At 49.1% G+C, this 14,266-nt stretch overlaps 1 protein-coding gene across 1 annotated transcript in view; it reads right to left on the minus strand.

Moving 5' to 3' along the window:
• TRIP4 (thyroid hormone receptor interactor 4) overlaps positions 1-14,266 on the minus strand; it is a 30,601-nt gene that overhangs the window by 14,232 nt on the left and 2,103 nt on the right. The window contains exons 3-11 of the mRNA XM_058811451.1: positions 13,852-13,982; positions 11,227-11,460; positions 9,964-10,042; positions 7,907-8,036; positions 6,661-6,876; positions 6,213-6,339; positions 5,384-5,571; positions 4,309-4,433; positions 3,918-4,009 (exon numbers count right to left, since the gene is read on the minus strand). Coding sequence (XP_058667434.1) covers positions 3,918-4,009; positions 4,309-4,433; positions 5,384-5,571; positions 6,213-6,339; positions 6,661-6,876; positions 7,907-8,036; positions 9,964-10,042; positions 11,227-11,460; positions 13,852-13,982 — 1,322 coding nt within the window. The remainder of the gene's footprint in view (positions 1-3,917; positions 4,010-4,308; positions 4,434-5,383; positions 5,572-6,212; positions 6,340-6,660; positions 6,877-7,906; positions 8,037-9,963; positions 10,043-11,226; positions 11,461-13,851; positions 13,983-14,266) is intronic.

Genomic DNA, 14,266 nt, shown 5'->3' on the forward strand with positions numbered 1-14,266 from the left:
CTGCAAACCATCTCAGCACCGTCAGCTGGGCCTCCAATGCTGCAGGTAGGGCAGGGGAAGGTAGGAACCGCCCCCTCTCAGTGGTGATGAAAGGCCAGGCTTACATGTGCAGCAAAAATGTGGTTAAATAACCCCTCCCTGGCCATAATGCAAGAGCTCTGGCAGGGAATGGGTCTGACTCTGCTGGGGCAGCGTTGCTTAATTTTGGTTTTTTGAGCACAAGTGTAAAAAAAAATAAAATTAAATGAGGATAATGATAGAAAAATACCAGCAGGGTGCCACAACATCTTCATTAGCAACTTGAGAGAGGATGCAAACAGCAGGGAAATTAAATCTGCAGACAGTGCTAAACAGGGAGTGGGTGACAGCAGTGAAAGGGCTGAGAGGTAATGGGAGAGTTACAGTGGGACAGACCACAAAGCCATGGAATCACAGACTGGGTAAAGGTTGAAGGGACCTTAAAGCTCATCCCATTCCACCCCTGCTATGGGCAGGGACACCTCCCACTAGACAAAGTGCTCCAAGCCCTGTCCAACCTGGCCTGGAACACTGCCAGGGATGCAGGGGCAGCCACAGCTGCTCTGGGCACCCTGTGCCAGGGCCTGCCCACCCTCGCAGGAAACAATTCCTTTCAGTATCCCATCCAGCCCTGCCCTCTGGCAGTGGGCAGCCATTCCCCCATATCCTGGCACTCCTTGTCCCAGTCCCTCTCCAGCTCTCCTGGAGCCCCTTCAGGCACTGCAGGGGACTCCAAGGCCTCCTCAGAGCCTTCTCTTCTCCAGGCTGAACACCCCCAGGATAAAGAAAAACAGACCTAAGACCAGGAACAGTCTCCCTTGCCTATGGGAACAAATAGTCACAAGAGTCAAACCAAACGTTTGTGGCTGCCAAAAAACACTGGATCGCCACCAAAACACCGTGAGCAAGCCAGGAACTATTTCATCCTCAGGAGGTTGGTATAACCTGCAAGTGAGGCTCACCCTGCACTTGTGAAATGATTTCTTCTGGAACATGCAGGAGCCTCCAACAGGAGGTGGTGAGGAGGAGAGGTGTGAGTCAAAGCACAGAGCCTGGAAAAGCTCCACCAGAGCTCAATCCCCGAGAGGTCTCTGCTCTGCATCACCTCCCCTCGCCTGCTCACACATTCCCTGAAAATACCCAATGTTTCTGCACGCCCTAAGTGGTGGGAAAGCATCATGTTCCTTGCCTCTCTGCCTGAGCTACAAGGAATCTTTGCACACTGGATCACAGTGCTGACACTGCTGATGAAGCCAGGCTGAAATACCCACGTGAGCAACAGGAATTTCTTACTCCTGGCGAGACCCAACTCACATTTCTGAGCTTTGTCATCTTGCTGACAATTGCAATTAAATTCAGTTCAGCTTCCTTCAGATGCACTTGCTGCTCCTGAGAGCCTAAAAAACCAGATATTTCCTAAGAAAGCAACTGCAGAAAGGCTCAAATCTCTGGATTTTAGCTCACAAGTGAGGGAAATTACTATTGCTTAAAGGAATCCTGGGAAAAACAGACAAAATCACCAGAAAAAGCAGGAAATTAGGGATTATAAGGAGTTTGGAATATGGGAGCAGCAAAAAGGCAGAGAAATGCAACCTAGGAAATGCCACAGCATTGAGGAGAAAGGGAAATCTGCCACTAACAGGTTGGATAATGGTGCTCCTTGATACACTGCTCTGCCTCCAGCCCCTCTGCAGCCAAGCAGTGCCCACAAACTGGGAGAGATTCCCAGAGAATGTGGTTAATTGGGAAGGTCCTTCCTGGGAAGATTAAAGCTAGTTACCTACAGCACAATTCCCACATCAGAGATGCTGTCACAGCCATTCCACCAATGCCTGAACCATCCACAAAGCAAGAGCAGGGATTGTGACAAAGAGAAAAGTACTTGTAAGAGACCAAGATCTACTTTCCACCACAGCAGGAGATGGACAGGAACCTACACTGAAGCCCAAACTGAAAATTAGTGGATGCTACAAAAGAAAATCCCTACAATGCCCTTGGTGCCCCTTCCTCTCCCTCTCCCATGGCTTGTTTGCATACAAAGCCAAATATTCCTGTAGGTTTCATGGTATTCCAGTCCCAAAGCTCCCTCTGCTGCTCATGCTCTAACTTCTCTGCCTTCCTCCTGTGACTAAGAGACACAACCTCATCAGAAATACACTCCCTGTCTTTCCAGGCATCTCTCCCAAGTAAAAACCTCACAGGGTTAGGAAAGGCAGAGAAGAACTCCCTGAAACACAGCCCCAACTCCTGCTGCCTCTCCAGCTCTGCACAGCAAGATCATCCTGGTGCATTCCTTCCCAAGGAACTCATTTATTCCACCTCACAAGATGGTCATGGTTCACTATCAAGCCCTACAAGGTTTGGTGATTCAAACCTGACATGCACAAGGGGCAGTGGAGTGAGCAGGGATGAAATGGGATCAGGAACAGCCATGCTGGGCTGGGTGCTGAGTGCAGGTTTTATAAACCCATAAAACACAGCTCAAGGAAAGCTCCTGCTCCAGATTTTGGGAGCATGGAGTCAGTCACAGCATCAGGCTCAGGTCTCTGAAGGTCTCTAGTCCAACCTCCCAATCAAAGCAAGGAAAACACTGAATTCAGGTGAGGCTGGCCACAGCTTTGTCTTCTTGGGTCTTGAAAATTTTCCCAACCCCTTGGGTAGTGCCTGCCCCACTGCTGGGCCACCCTTATGGTGATTTGTTCCCTTAAGCCACATTGAACCTTCCCTTTTCAATTTATGACCCTCCTGCCTTGTATGTCAGCACAGAGCCCAGCTCTGTCTCCCAACACTCTCCTTGCAGGAAGGGGAAGATCTCTGTGTCTCCTGCCTCTCCCCACAGGGCTGGAGCCCCTAACCACCTTGTGGTCTCCATGGGACTTGCTCCAGTTTTTCAACAATTTTATGGTGACCCAAGTACTCTAGATGTGGTTTAACCAACACATAGTTACCAGTTTCTACTGGTTTTGACTCCTCTGGGATTTGTGCCTACTCCAGGACAGCAGGTTAATAGATACTCTCCATTCTACCTACTGGATGCAAGAAGGTCATGGGGTTAGTAAAGCATGAGTTTATTCTTAGGTAAATCCACACTTGCTAGTCCTAATGTCCCCTTCCTCCATGTGCCCAAAACTGTTTTATTGGTTTTATAAACAAAACCAAATGTAAACTGGCTTCCAAGAGCAATCTCTATGAGGTTCCCAGAGTCCAAGGTGAAGCTGACTGGCCTGAAGTGTCCAGATCTCTTCCCTTCCCTTTTTAACCACAGCTGCAGGAGAGTCCTCTCCTGCTTTCCATAACCATCCCAAGCTAAGAGTGGCCTCACAAGGCCATGGGCCAATGCTCTCAGCACATCTGGAACACATCATCATCACCCATGGACTTTCACAGGCTGAGATTTCTCAAGGGACTCCTGATTCCAGCCTTGCCTCACTGCAGGTAGTCCTGTGGCTCTCCTGTCCATCCTCCCTGGCGGGAAAGAGCTCACCTGTCCATGGCTGCATCTCCAGGCCACTCAGTGCCCCAGACAGGGCACAACTCTCACCAGTGTGACAGCACCAGTGAGGCCACTGTGATCTCCAGCTCCTGGAAGAAGATCCAGCAGCTCTGGCCCATGATCCCTCTGCACAGGCCAAGCCATGTGTCCTACAGCAGGGCAGTGAGTGCCACTGGCACCACAGGGCAGGGACAAGCTCCCAAGGCACAGCACCACCACTGGGGCAGAGCTGTCCATGTTTCCATGCTGTCCTGAATTGCCAGGACCCCTCATGTCCTCTGCCACAGAAATCCCTGCAGTAACTTGCGTCTTCTCAACACAATCTAAAATTCTCCAGAGACAAGTTCCACTGCTTTAAAAGCCTGCTGGTTACTGCAAGCATGGGAAGGTTCATTTCTGTACTCACCTGCTCCTGAAATTGTTCCTGTGATAAACAATCAGTCACGTCCACACAGCCCAGGAGGCATCCTGAGGGATAATCACTTGGAAATTCCACATCTGCAGCACAAGAAACAGTTCTTCAGGGAGCCCATATTCCCACACACAGCTGGGGTCTCCCAGTCCCCAAGTGCCCTTCCATCTCCTCCAGGCACCTCTACTTTTTGAGGCACAAGAACACACACAGCAATTTTAACACTTTTTTTGTGCCTTTTCCACATCAGGATCTTCCTCATAAAGGGCTGGGACATTTAATTTTATGTACAGCACTCCCTACTCAGCAGAGAGGGATTTCTGACACTGCTCATTACGTGGCTCAGTGTACCAAATCACTCCAAGAACCAAGGAGAGGAGTTCACCTTTCCTGTGCAGCATTCTGTAGGTGGCCTCCAGCTCTGAGATTTCCTGAGGGGAAGGTCTTTTAGCAGTAGCTGCAATCCATAACCTGCCTCGATGAGATGTGTACCAGGTCCTGCCCTCCACCCTAAAGAAGAGAGGAAAATGCAGGACTAAAACTTCAGCAGAAATCCCCCACGTTTTCATTCAAACATAGTCAATTCCTGCTGCTAAGCTTTGCCCTGATTACCCCAACTCAAGCAATGTGTCAGGGCCACAAAGAAAAGCTGAGATAGGCAAAAAACAATGTCACAAATAAAGCAGAGCATGTCCTCAGGGCTTTAGAGGACATCAATCCCCAGCAGGGCCAGCAGAACACACATACAGGACAATCTGCTCACACAAGTCCCTCACAAGCTCCCAAAGTCACACAGAAAAATCAAGGGAGCAATAAGGGATTAAGTCTCTGCATGGAACAGTTGTCTGGAGATCCTGGAATTCTGCAGCTGAAGCATCCCCAGAACACCTGGATGAACAATCCTGGCACATTAAGATTTACAGCATCTTTAGCTTGGGAAGTGAAAAAGCTTTGGTCTCCAAAATGAGAAATGTGGTGAAGGGAAAAAAAGGCTAAAGGAGATTCTTTGTTCACTATTAACAGTAGCAGCTCCCTTTTTAACCCAATTCCCAGCCCAGGAGGCTGAAGGTAGTGGCAAGGGTTGGGTTTCTTTTAAACAAAGCCTGGTGCCACTGTTGCCTTCTTTATGCTGAACAAAAAACCCAGAAGAACATATTTCAAGTGATTACCTTATTTGCTTTTCAAATTCCACACAGGAACGCCCCAGCTATAGCAGCGAAATCTCAGCCTCTCTCTACACTCACTCACCCACTGTGAAGAAATTTGTCCCTTACAGGTTAGGTACTATCCCAAAAAAAAAAAAAAATATTTTCTAGCTCCTCAACCCACTGGAAGAGGAAGCACAGCTTCCACACCTGGAGCTATCACAGGTATCGGTGACTGCACAGGCCACAGAGATGCTCTGAGGAACACAACCTCCCACCTCCCCGTGGAGCAGGAGCTGCCTGGGACACCTTCACCTTTTGATGCCTCTCACAAGCAGGGAAGCCCAAGGCTGGTGCAGGCTGAGGCACCAACCATCATCCGAGATCTCCTGCAGCTCCCGGTCCTGGATCCGCAGGCGGCTCCGCTCCGAGCCGCACTCGCTTCCAGCCTCTGTGGAATGAACAGCTTTCCTTGGTGGCAGCAAACCAGTTTGGTCCACCCACTTGGGAGTGTTCAAAAGAAACAGGAAAAAGGTTAGCACCTCTCCAGGAGTAATGTGCGCAAATCCTATCTTGAAGTTTTCCTTCATTACCCTTATGCTCTTTGGGAAATGGGAATCTAGCAGAAAAGGCTTCAAAAAATAGAGGTGAAAGGGTGACACAGCCTTAGGCTGACTCTCAGAAACTGTTCTGCATGCCTGAAAAGGAGGCAGGATGCTAAAAATCCAATAAACCAACCCACCAGGAGCAGGGCATTGTCAAACCTTCTCTATCCCAGAGTGAGATGGCCAATGAGGGACACAGGGGAGGAAACAAGGGGAAACGAGGAATGGCTTCCCACTGGCAGAGGGCAGGGAGATATTGGATATCAGGGAGAAATTCTTCACTGTGAGAGCTGTGAGATGCTGAAACAGCTTGTCTAGAGAAGTCACCCCATCTCTGAAAGCGTTCTTGGCCAGGCTGGACTGGTGAAAGGCATCCCTGCCCATGGCAGGGGATGGAATGAGATGGTCTTTAAAGTCCCTTTCAACCCAAACCATCCTGTGATCTTTTCCCCAAAAGATCCCCTTCTACAGACAATTCTCAAGCTCAACTCCCCAAAATTAGTCACTACTCTGGAATAAACCACAGAAGCCCCACTGACCAAAGGAGCAGGCTGGAGGAGACGGGGATTCACCAAAACCCCCGAGTTTGGTGTCATCTCTGCCCCAGGGCTCCTGGCTGGCTCGCTCAGTGCACCACAGCTCATGGCTGCAATGGTCTCATCCAGTCTGCAAGCACAAAGGAGAGGGGTGAACATTCCCTGCTTCCCCTGGGAACATATCCCTTCTCCCCACACACTCTGACTCAAAGCATTTTTGCCCCATTCTCCCCAACTAAATGACTTCCTTGCTTAATCTGATTTCCAGTCTGAGGACTCACTGCTCTCTAGTGCAGAAACTCAGCTTGGTGTGAATCTGAGCTCAAGTGGCTCCGTTGAGACAGGCCTTCTGAAACATCTCTTTCCCAGGCAGCTTTACCAGGCTGTCAGACCACTCTCCATAAGGATTTGCACCTCCTTGCTCCCGGGCACGCTGCCAGCCCTCACTCACTTGCTGTGGTACTCAGCCATGTTGCTGTCCTCCTCCAAGATCTGCCTGCCAGCGAAGTCGATGGTGATTTTCCTGGCCAGCCGGGAGGCGTGGCGCAGCTCCCGCAGCTCCTGCTCCCTCTTCTGGAGCGCTTCCCTCTCCTGCTTGGACAGCCACTGGTTGGAGTCCGTGGCAAAGTAATCCGACTCGTCATCAATGACCTGCGTCCGACGCACGCTGGGAGAGCAGCCCCCACAGGAGAAGGTGAGCATGGCACAGCCTCAGACCCACCCTCCAAGCTGTGTAGCCCCACGTTTCTCCTCACAGAGAAAAGCAAGGCACAATTCCTCCCAAGAATATTCTTATCTCGTTTGCTGTGCCTGTGTTCGTGCAAAAGGAGAATGCAAGATGGAGACTGTTTACCCAAAGTGATGGGGTTTTGTTTCCTTGGCCTGTCAGGGGACTGTGTGTGTTGGGACTGTCGCTGACAGTCACAAGATTCTGTGCAGTGTGTGCAGAGTTGAGTGCTTGGCAGATTCAGTTTAGATGTAATATAATCTAGTATAATAAAGTCATTAATTAGCCTTCTGATAGGATGGAGTCAGATGCATCATTCTCTCCCCGTCATCAGGGTTGCCTGCAAATTCCATAAACCTGCTCTTTCCCATCCCTCTGGAGAGATGGACTGTCAGGGACAAAAAGCAAAGACATCCAAAAGGATCCATTCCAGAGACTCACTCCTGTCCCACCGAGGGCCATAGTTAAGGTGTCAGTGGCTGTCACTGTGGTATTTTATCAAAAACCCCTTTGTCCGGATTTTTCTCCTGAGAAGGCTTAGAAAAGAAATGTAAACAATAATTATCTGATTGCTTGGAATGTGGTTTGGAGGTTGCTCACCAACAGGAGCATCTTGGATTGGTTCCATGTGAATTGTTTTTACTTCATGACCAATCCCAGTCCAGCTGTGTCAGATTCTCTGGTCAGTCATAAGTTTTTATTATTTATTCTTATTTTAGCCTTCTGATGTCTCCTTTCTCTCTTTCTTTAGTATAGTTTTAGTACATCATTTTCTTTTAATATAATATCATAATATAATAAATCAACCTTCTGAGAACTTAGATTCTCATCTCTCACCTTGTCCTGGGAACCCCCAACACCACAACAAGTGGCTGTGGGTTTTAGAAGGAATTCCCAACATTTCTGCTAAAGGCACCTCCCTGCCAGGTCATTTATGCTGTTCATGACAGTCTCCCACCTAGTATCTTACCTTGTCCTATCAAACTCCAGCAGTTTGTCCTTGTGCTTCACAGCCATCTCCAGGCCTGATTTGAGTCTCGCTTCCTGCTGAGGCAGCAAGCCTTTGCTTATGGCATCCAAATTCCCTGAACTTTCAGCACCTGAGGCACAAAACAAACCACAGCTCAGCAGTCAGTGAGTTAAAGCCATTTGGGCTGCAGAAATGTCCCCTAAACTAAATCCCATGCTAGGAGCTGAAAGTACAGCTTTGCTGCAAGATCAGCATCTTTCTGCGAGGTTAAAGCCACAATTTTCCCTCAAGTCCATTTTAAAAACTCCTTCCTCCAAAGAGAAGGAATCACTTAAATATCACAGTGATAAAGTCTGGGTAGAGGCTAAGGAGAAGCTCTTGGCCTTTGCTTTTCCTTCACCCTTCCCTAACAATTTGGGCAGTCAAAATCCTTCCCATCACCAACCACAGGTCTCAGGCCATAGAATCATGGAATGGTTTGGGTTGAAAAGGACCTTAAAGCTCATCTCATTCCACCCCCTGCCATGGTGGAACACCAAGGACACCTCCCACTATCCCAGGGTGCTCCAAGCCCCATCCAACCTGGCCTGGAACACTTCCAGGGATAGGACAGCCACAGCTTCTTTGGGAAACCTGTGCCAGAGCCTCACCACCCTCACAGAGAAGGATTTCTTTCCAAAATCCAGTCTAAATTTCTCATATTTTAGTTTAAAACCATTCTTTCTTGTCCTATCACTACCCATTTAAGTAGTCCCTCTCCCTTCTTTTCATAAGCCCTCTAAGACTGGGAAGGGCTCAAAGGTCTGGAGGCCTTTCTTCTTCAGTAACAACCCCAGTCTTTTAGGAGTCCCCTCCTAAAAGCCAAACCCTTCCTACATGTTGTTACCCCCACAAAGAGCCTCTTGCCCAGGACAGATTCTAGGGAGACCCAGAGCCTTCTGCTGCTGTTTGTGCCTCCCTCAAACAATATCCTCTTCTGACACACCACACCAGATTCCCAAACCAGCTGTTTCCTGGGATGGAGAAATCTATTCCCAGCAAATGCTCTTCCTTCTTACCCCTCCTGGCAAGGGGCCCAAACCCACCCAACCAACAGGGAATAACCAAAAAAAGCCACAATAAAAGGTTTGAACCCAGGCCATGATGGAACAAACCAGTGCACTTCACCACACTGGGAAATGCCTTCATTTCAGGGAAACAATTGCCTGTATTTCCCTTTGGTCACTGATGCACAATTTTTACTCCCAAGACAAACAGCAAACCACATTCCAGCTTTTACCTACACAGAGAACAAAACAAAAGCTGGCAGGGCCAGGAGGGAAAGAGACAAAACAGGTAAGAAAAGAGATCCTGAAGTGTGCCAGCATCTGTATTGGAAGGACAGAACAGACTGGCTGGTGCTCTCAAGGACTTCCATCCTCCTGCCATCTCCACAACTCTAAGGAGAAGCCCAGATCTGCAGTAAATATTTCCCCAGCTCCTCAGCAAAGTTTCCAACCAAGAACACCACAACCTTGGCTGCAGTTCAGCTAAACTCAGACAAACATCCCCACAATGCACAGGCCCTTGCTGGGACACTGGGTTGTATTTCCTCTTGCTTTCCTTGGCTCTGTTCCCATTTCTAGCTCCCAAGGTAAGTGTGAGACAAGAAGAGCCATTAGAAAATATTAACCACCACCTCTCTAAGCCCAGCAAATCAGACAGCAGCACTTTATCTTGCACAGCACACATTCCACAGGAGACTTATCCTAATTTCCAAGGACTGCTACAACAATCCAGCTCATGGGATTGATTCTGGAATGCTGAATGAGCAGCCTTGGGGCCTCAGGGAAAGGACAGCACACACTGCCATGTGACACTTGCCACCGTCACCTCTGCTGAAGCCTGGCAATGCTGCCTAGGGCTTGCAGGAGGAACCAAGGCACAACTTCCAATCCATCCCTTTAATGCCAGACAAAGGGCAGCAATGAGGGCAAGTGGCTCAGTGAAGTCTGAAGGAAATAATGCACACAAACCATTGGGATTCATTCTATTCCAGGTATGGAATGGCCACTGACCTGCCATGAGCTTCTTCAGCAGCTTCTGGCTCTTGTTGGAGTCCCGCTGAAGAATGTCCTGCTCTTCTTTGGTGCACACCTGAGCAACAGAAGGAAATGAAGGCTTGGGAAGGACATCACATGGAAAAGATGCCACAGCTTGACCAGTTTCAGAGCCCTGGACAACAATTCAGGCTGTTTAAAGTGGCAGTGACAGTCCACACCTCCTTCTCTTCCCCACTGACATGGGGAGAACCCTGGAAGCTCATTCTTTACTAAAGAGAAAAGTAGAGTTTGGTCTCTCCCTGTTCTGTGGGTGGACATGCTGCTGACTGAGCTCAAAGGACAAGAGATGAGCTCAGAATCATCCCAGGCACAACCACAACCCTTAACTCAACAGTTTTTCTCTCCTTCTTGGCCACTGGGAGTTAAACTCATCTTTCAAAATAGCAACCAATCTGCTTTAAAACATTTTGCTCTACCCAGTTAAAATTCTCCTCTCACATGAAGAAGAATTTCCTCTGCCATCAATAACTTGTCTCCCTTCTTCAAAAGGTAACCCTTGAACTGAATCTGGTATCTGAAAGGATCCATATCACACAGGAGTTGAAGGAAAAGCAGGACACTGCTCCTGACAAGGAGATCAGGGCTGTGCCTGGGATGGGGCTGAAGCCTTGCAGAGATTTTGGACAGTGCAGTGACACACAGGAGACTGTCAGAAACCAGACAAGCTCCAAAGCCATGTAAATTATGGGAAAAACCTCCTAACAGGTTCTTTCCTTCCCTGGTTTAGAACTTTGCAAGAAGAAATTCAATCTGAAGGGCTAATTCAGCCAAATTCTCCAGGTCCAAGCAGGGCACAGAATTCACAGAATCACTGGGCTGGAAGAGACCTTAAAGATCATCGAGTCCAACCCATCACCTCAAATAAACCATGGCATTGAGTGCCACATCCAGGCTTTGTTAAACACACCCAGGGATGGTGTCTCCACCACCTCCATGGGCAGGCATTCCAGAACTTTATCACCCTTTCTGTGAAAAACTTTTTCCTCATATCCAACCTAAATTTCCATTGGTGCAGCTTGAGACTGTGTCCTTTGGTTCTAAAGAAAGAGCCCAGCCCCAGCTGAGCACAGGCACCTTTCAGGCATTGTAGAGTGATGAGGTCACCCCTGAATCTCCTTTTCTCCAGGCTGAGCACCCCCAGCTCCCTCAGTTGTTCCTCCCAAGGCTTGTGCTCCAATCCCCTCACCAGCCCCTCACAGTGACTCCCTGGTTACTCACCAGGGCCCCACAGAAGAGGCAGGGCCCAGAGCCCTCCTGCTCACACACAATGCGCCCGCACTCCAGGCAGTTGTTGATGAGTTTGTGCTTCTGGCCCAGGCACTCGCAGGCGTGCCGGCCTGGGATGAGCACAGCCAGCCTGTCCTGCCCCTCCCTGGTGTACAGGCTGACATACTTGGGCTTCTTCTTGCAGGAAATGCTACTGCTGCTGACCCCACTGCTGCTCTCCTGGGCCTGAGAAGGAAAAAAATAAACAAACAAACTGGGCAGCAGAGAGCCAGCACTGACCCCTGGGCAGGCCAGGAGCTCAGACAAGTGTTACTCTGCCTCACTGCAATGAAACTTGGACCAGACCCCAGACTGAGCAGAAAGACAAGCTCAGGCCTGCCAGAAAAGCTCCAAGGAATCCAAACAAAGCAAGGACACCAGGATGCACTCGAAGTTTGCCATCCATGCCAGCTGGAGCTGGTGGGATTTGGGCAGTGAGTGCTGCTCTCTGTGCTCTGCACAGCCTCATGCTTGTTTAACAGCTCCAAACAGCAGCTCAGCTACCCCTGATACCTCAGGGTTTGGCTTTTCTACTTTTCAGATTCTGTTCTGCTTTAGTGTGTAAGTCCAGGTTTCATATCAGGAGACAGTGAGCTCTCTTCACAGAGCAGGGAGACACAACAACTCCTGCTCCAGCTGGGGACCCAAGGACAAATGATCCAAATCTCAGCCCCAAGAGCACAAACAATGTGGGCTGAAGAGAGAAAACAAGAAGGATGGGACTGAAACTGTAATTATTTTAGGCCAATATGCCAACAGAACCAAAACTGGGACTTCATGGGCTGCTGGAGCTGTAACTGTTTTGGTCCAATATGCAAATGGACCAAACTGATAAAAGTGTGTGACCCCATAACCTGTGGTCCATTTTGTGGCCATTTTGGGTTGTGCTGCCCAAGGTGGATCCATTGAGGCCTCTTAATAAATCCCTACTTTATTCTTTAGCTCAGTCTAGTCTCTGTTCTGGGTCAGCCTTCACAAGGCATCACTCCCAAGCTCATTTCCAAGGATTATTCAGATTCCCTGTTTGTAGCTGTCACCCTGGGCACACCTGTCCCCAGACACAGCTGGGGTGGCAGCAGGGCATTCCCAGCCATGTCACCTCCCAGCAGCCTCCCCAAATCCCACAGCCACCTCAGCAGAGGTTTTCCACACAGGAGGGTTCAAGTACTGAGCTGTAAAATAAATTCTGCTCCTCCTTTTGTGATCTGGCCTCAGTGATTTCATGATTCACCCCTGAGTTTCAATCTGGTTTAGTGACAAGCAGATGCAGCATTTCCAGTCCGCCCAGTAAAGTCCAATTGGTTTTAGTGCCACTGCCAGATTCAAACACTGCCACCCTAAAATACCCAAAACAAGATAAAGTGACTTTGGCAGATCTTTCTCACTTTTTTTTTTTAATTTTAATTAAGTTAGAAGGTAACTACAAGGAAATGGAACATCACTGTCCACTTTTAACCCACCAATTCAAAAATGTTGTGGTTTATCCTATAAACACTTTTACAAAATACTTTCAGCCTTTGCAGCCTCCTTGCTCCAAAAAGTTCAATTTAAAAACATGAATTTAAGTTCCACTCCTTACTCAGGAATTGCAGCATTTCTCAGGTTTTGGTGTTTATATGCTCTTATTCCACAGTTTCTTTCTGAAGTATTTCAGTTTCTAATTAAAGCTTCAACCAGTGTGACTGAGATAGTTTAAATACAGTAGGAAAGGATGTTCTAACCACTTGGTGGCTTCAATTCCCCACCCTCATATCTGATTTAAAGAAATCCCTTTTATTCCTAATTACAGCCTCAACTTCCTTCACCTGCTTTCTCCTCTCAGGCTTTCTGGGGGAGAAAAATCCATGCTGGCATATTTGCTACTTGATTATTTTATCCCAGTTACAGACACAACCTTTCTCCCCATCCTGGACACCATAGAAACATGGAAATGGTTAGGTTGGAAAAGCCCTCCAAGATCACAGAGACACATCAATAACTCTCCTTCCTTTCCTCTTTCTCCCTCTCCCTCCTTTTCCCTCATCCTCCTTTCCTTCTCTCCGTCCTCTCTCCCTCCCCAAGTGCCACATCCACGTGGATTTTGAACCCTCCAGTGATGGTGACTCCACCACGGTCCTAGATAGGCCATTCCAGTATCTGACCATGATTTCCATGGTTTTTTTCCCTAATATCCAACCTAAACCTCTCCTGGCACAGCTTGAGGCCATTTCCTCTCATCCTGTCCCTGTTTCCTGGGAGCACATGCCAACCCCACCCAGCTGCCCCCTCCTGTCAGGGAGTTGTGCAGAGCCAGAAGGTCCCTCCTGAGCCTCCTTTTCTCCAGGCTGAGCCCCCCAGCTCCTGCAGCTGCTCCTGGTGCTCCAGATCCTTCCCTGGACATGCTCCAGCCCCTCACTACCTTTCTTGCGAGGGGCCCAAAACTGACCCCAGGATTTGAGGTGTGTCCTGAGCAGTGCCCACCTGGGCACCCCAATGTCCTAGACTCTCATTTACATCTTCCAACCACATCTTCACCAGTGTCTGACACCTTCTTACCCCAAACAAGCCTCTCCAGTGCCCCCCTGGCCCCACACTCACCTTGGCCAGGTCCAGGGGGGTTTTCACCTCGTCCCCATGAGCGCTGGGCTCGGGCTGTGCCGGGGTCTCCTGCCTGTTCCTCCCTTTGCGCTTCCCCTTCTTGCCCTGGTCCCGCAGCACCTCCAGAGCCTCTGCAGTGGGAGAAGCACAGACACAGGAGCAACACTCAGACCACCCCAAAGCTTCTCCTCTCCAGGCTGAACAACCCCAATTCTCCCAGCCTCTCCTCCCAGCTGAGCTGCTCCATCCTCTGAACGTTCTGGTGCCTCCTCTGGCCTCACTCCAACAGCTCCACGTCCTTCCCGTGCTGGATTGCTCTCACACATCATGAAGCAGATAAAATCTGATGGAGCTGGAGCTCACCAGGCTGTGCAGGGATGGGAGGTGCACAGAAAGAGCCTGGCATCAAATATGG

Source organism: Ammospiza caudacuta, chromosome 10, assembly GCF_027887145.1.
Source record: "Ammospiza caudacuta isolate bAmmCau1 chromosome 10, bAmmCau1.pri, whole genome shotgun sequence".
Classification (NCBI taxonomy): domain Eukaryota; kingdom Metazoa; phylum Chordata; class Aves; order Passeriformes; family Passerellidae; genus Ammospiza; species Ammospiza caudacuta.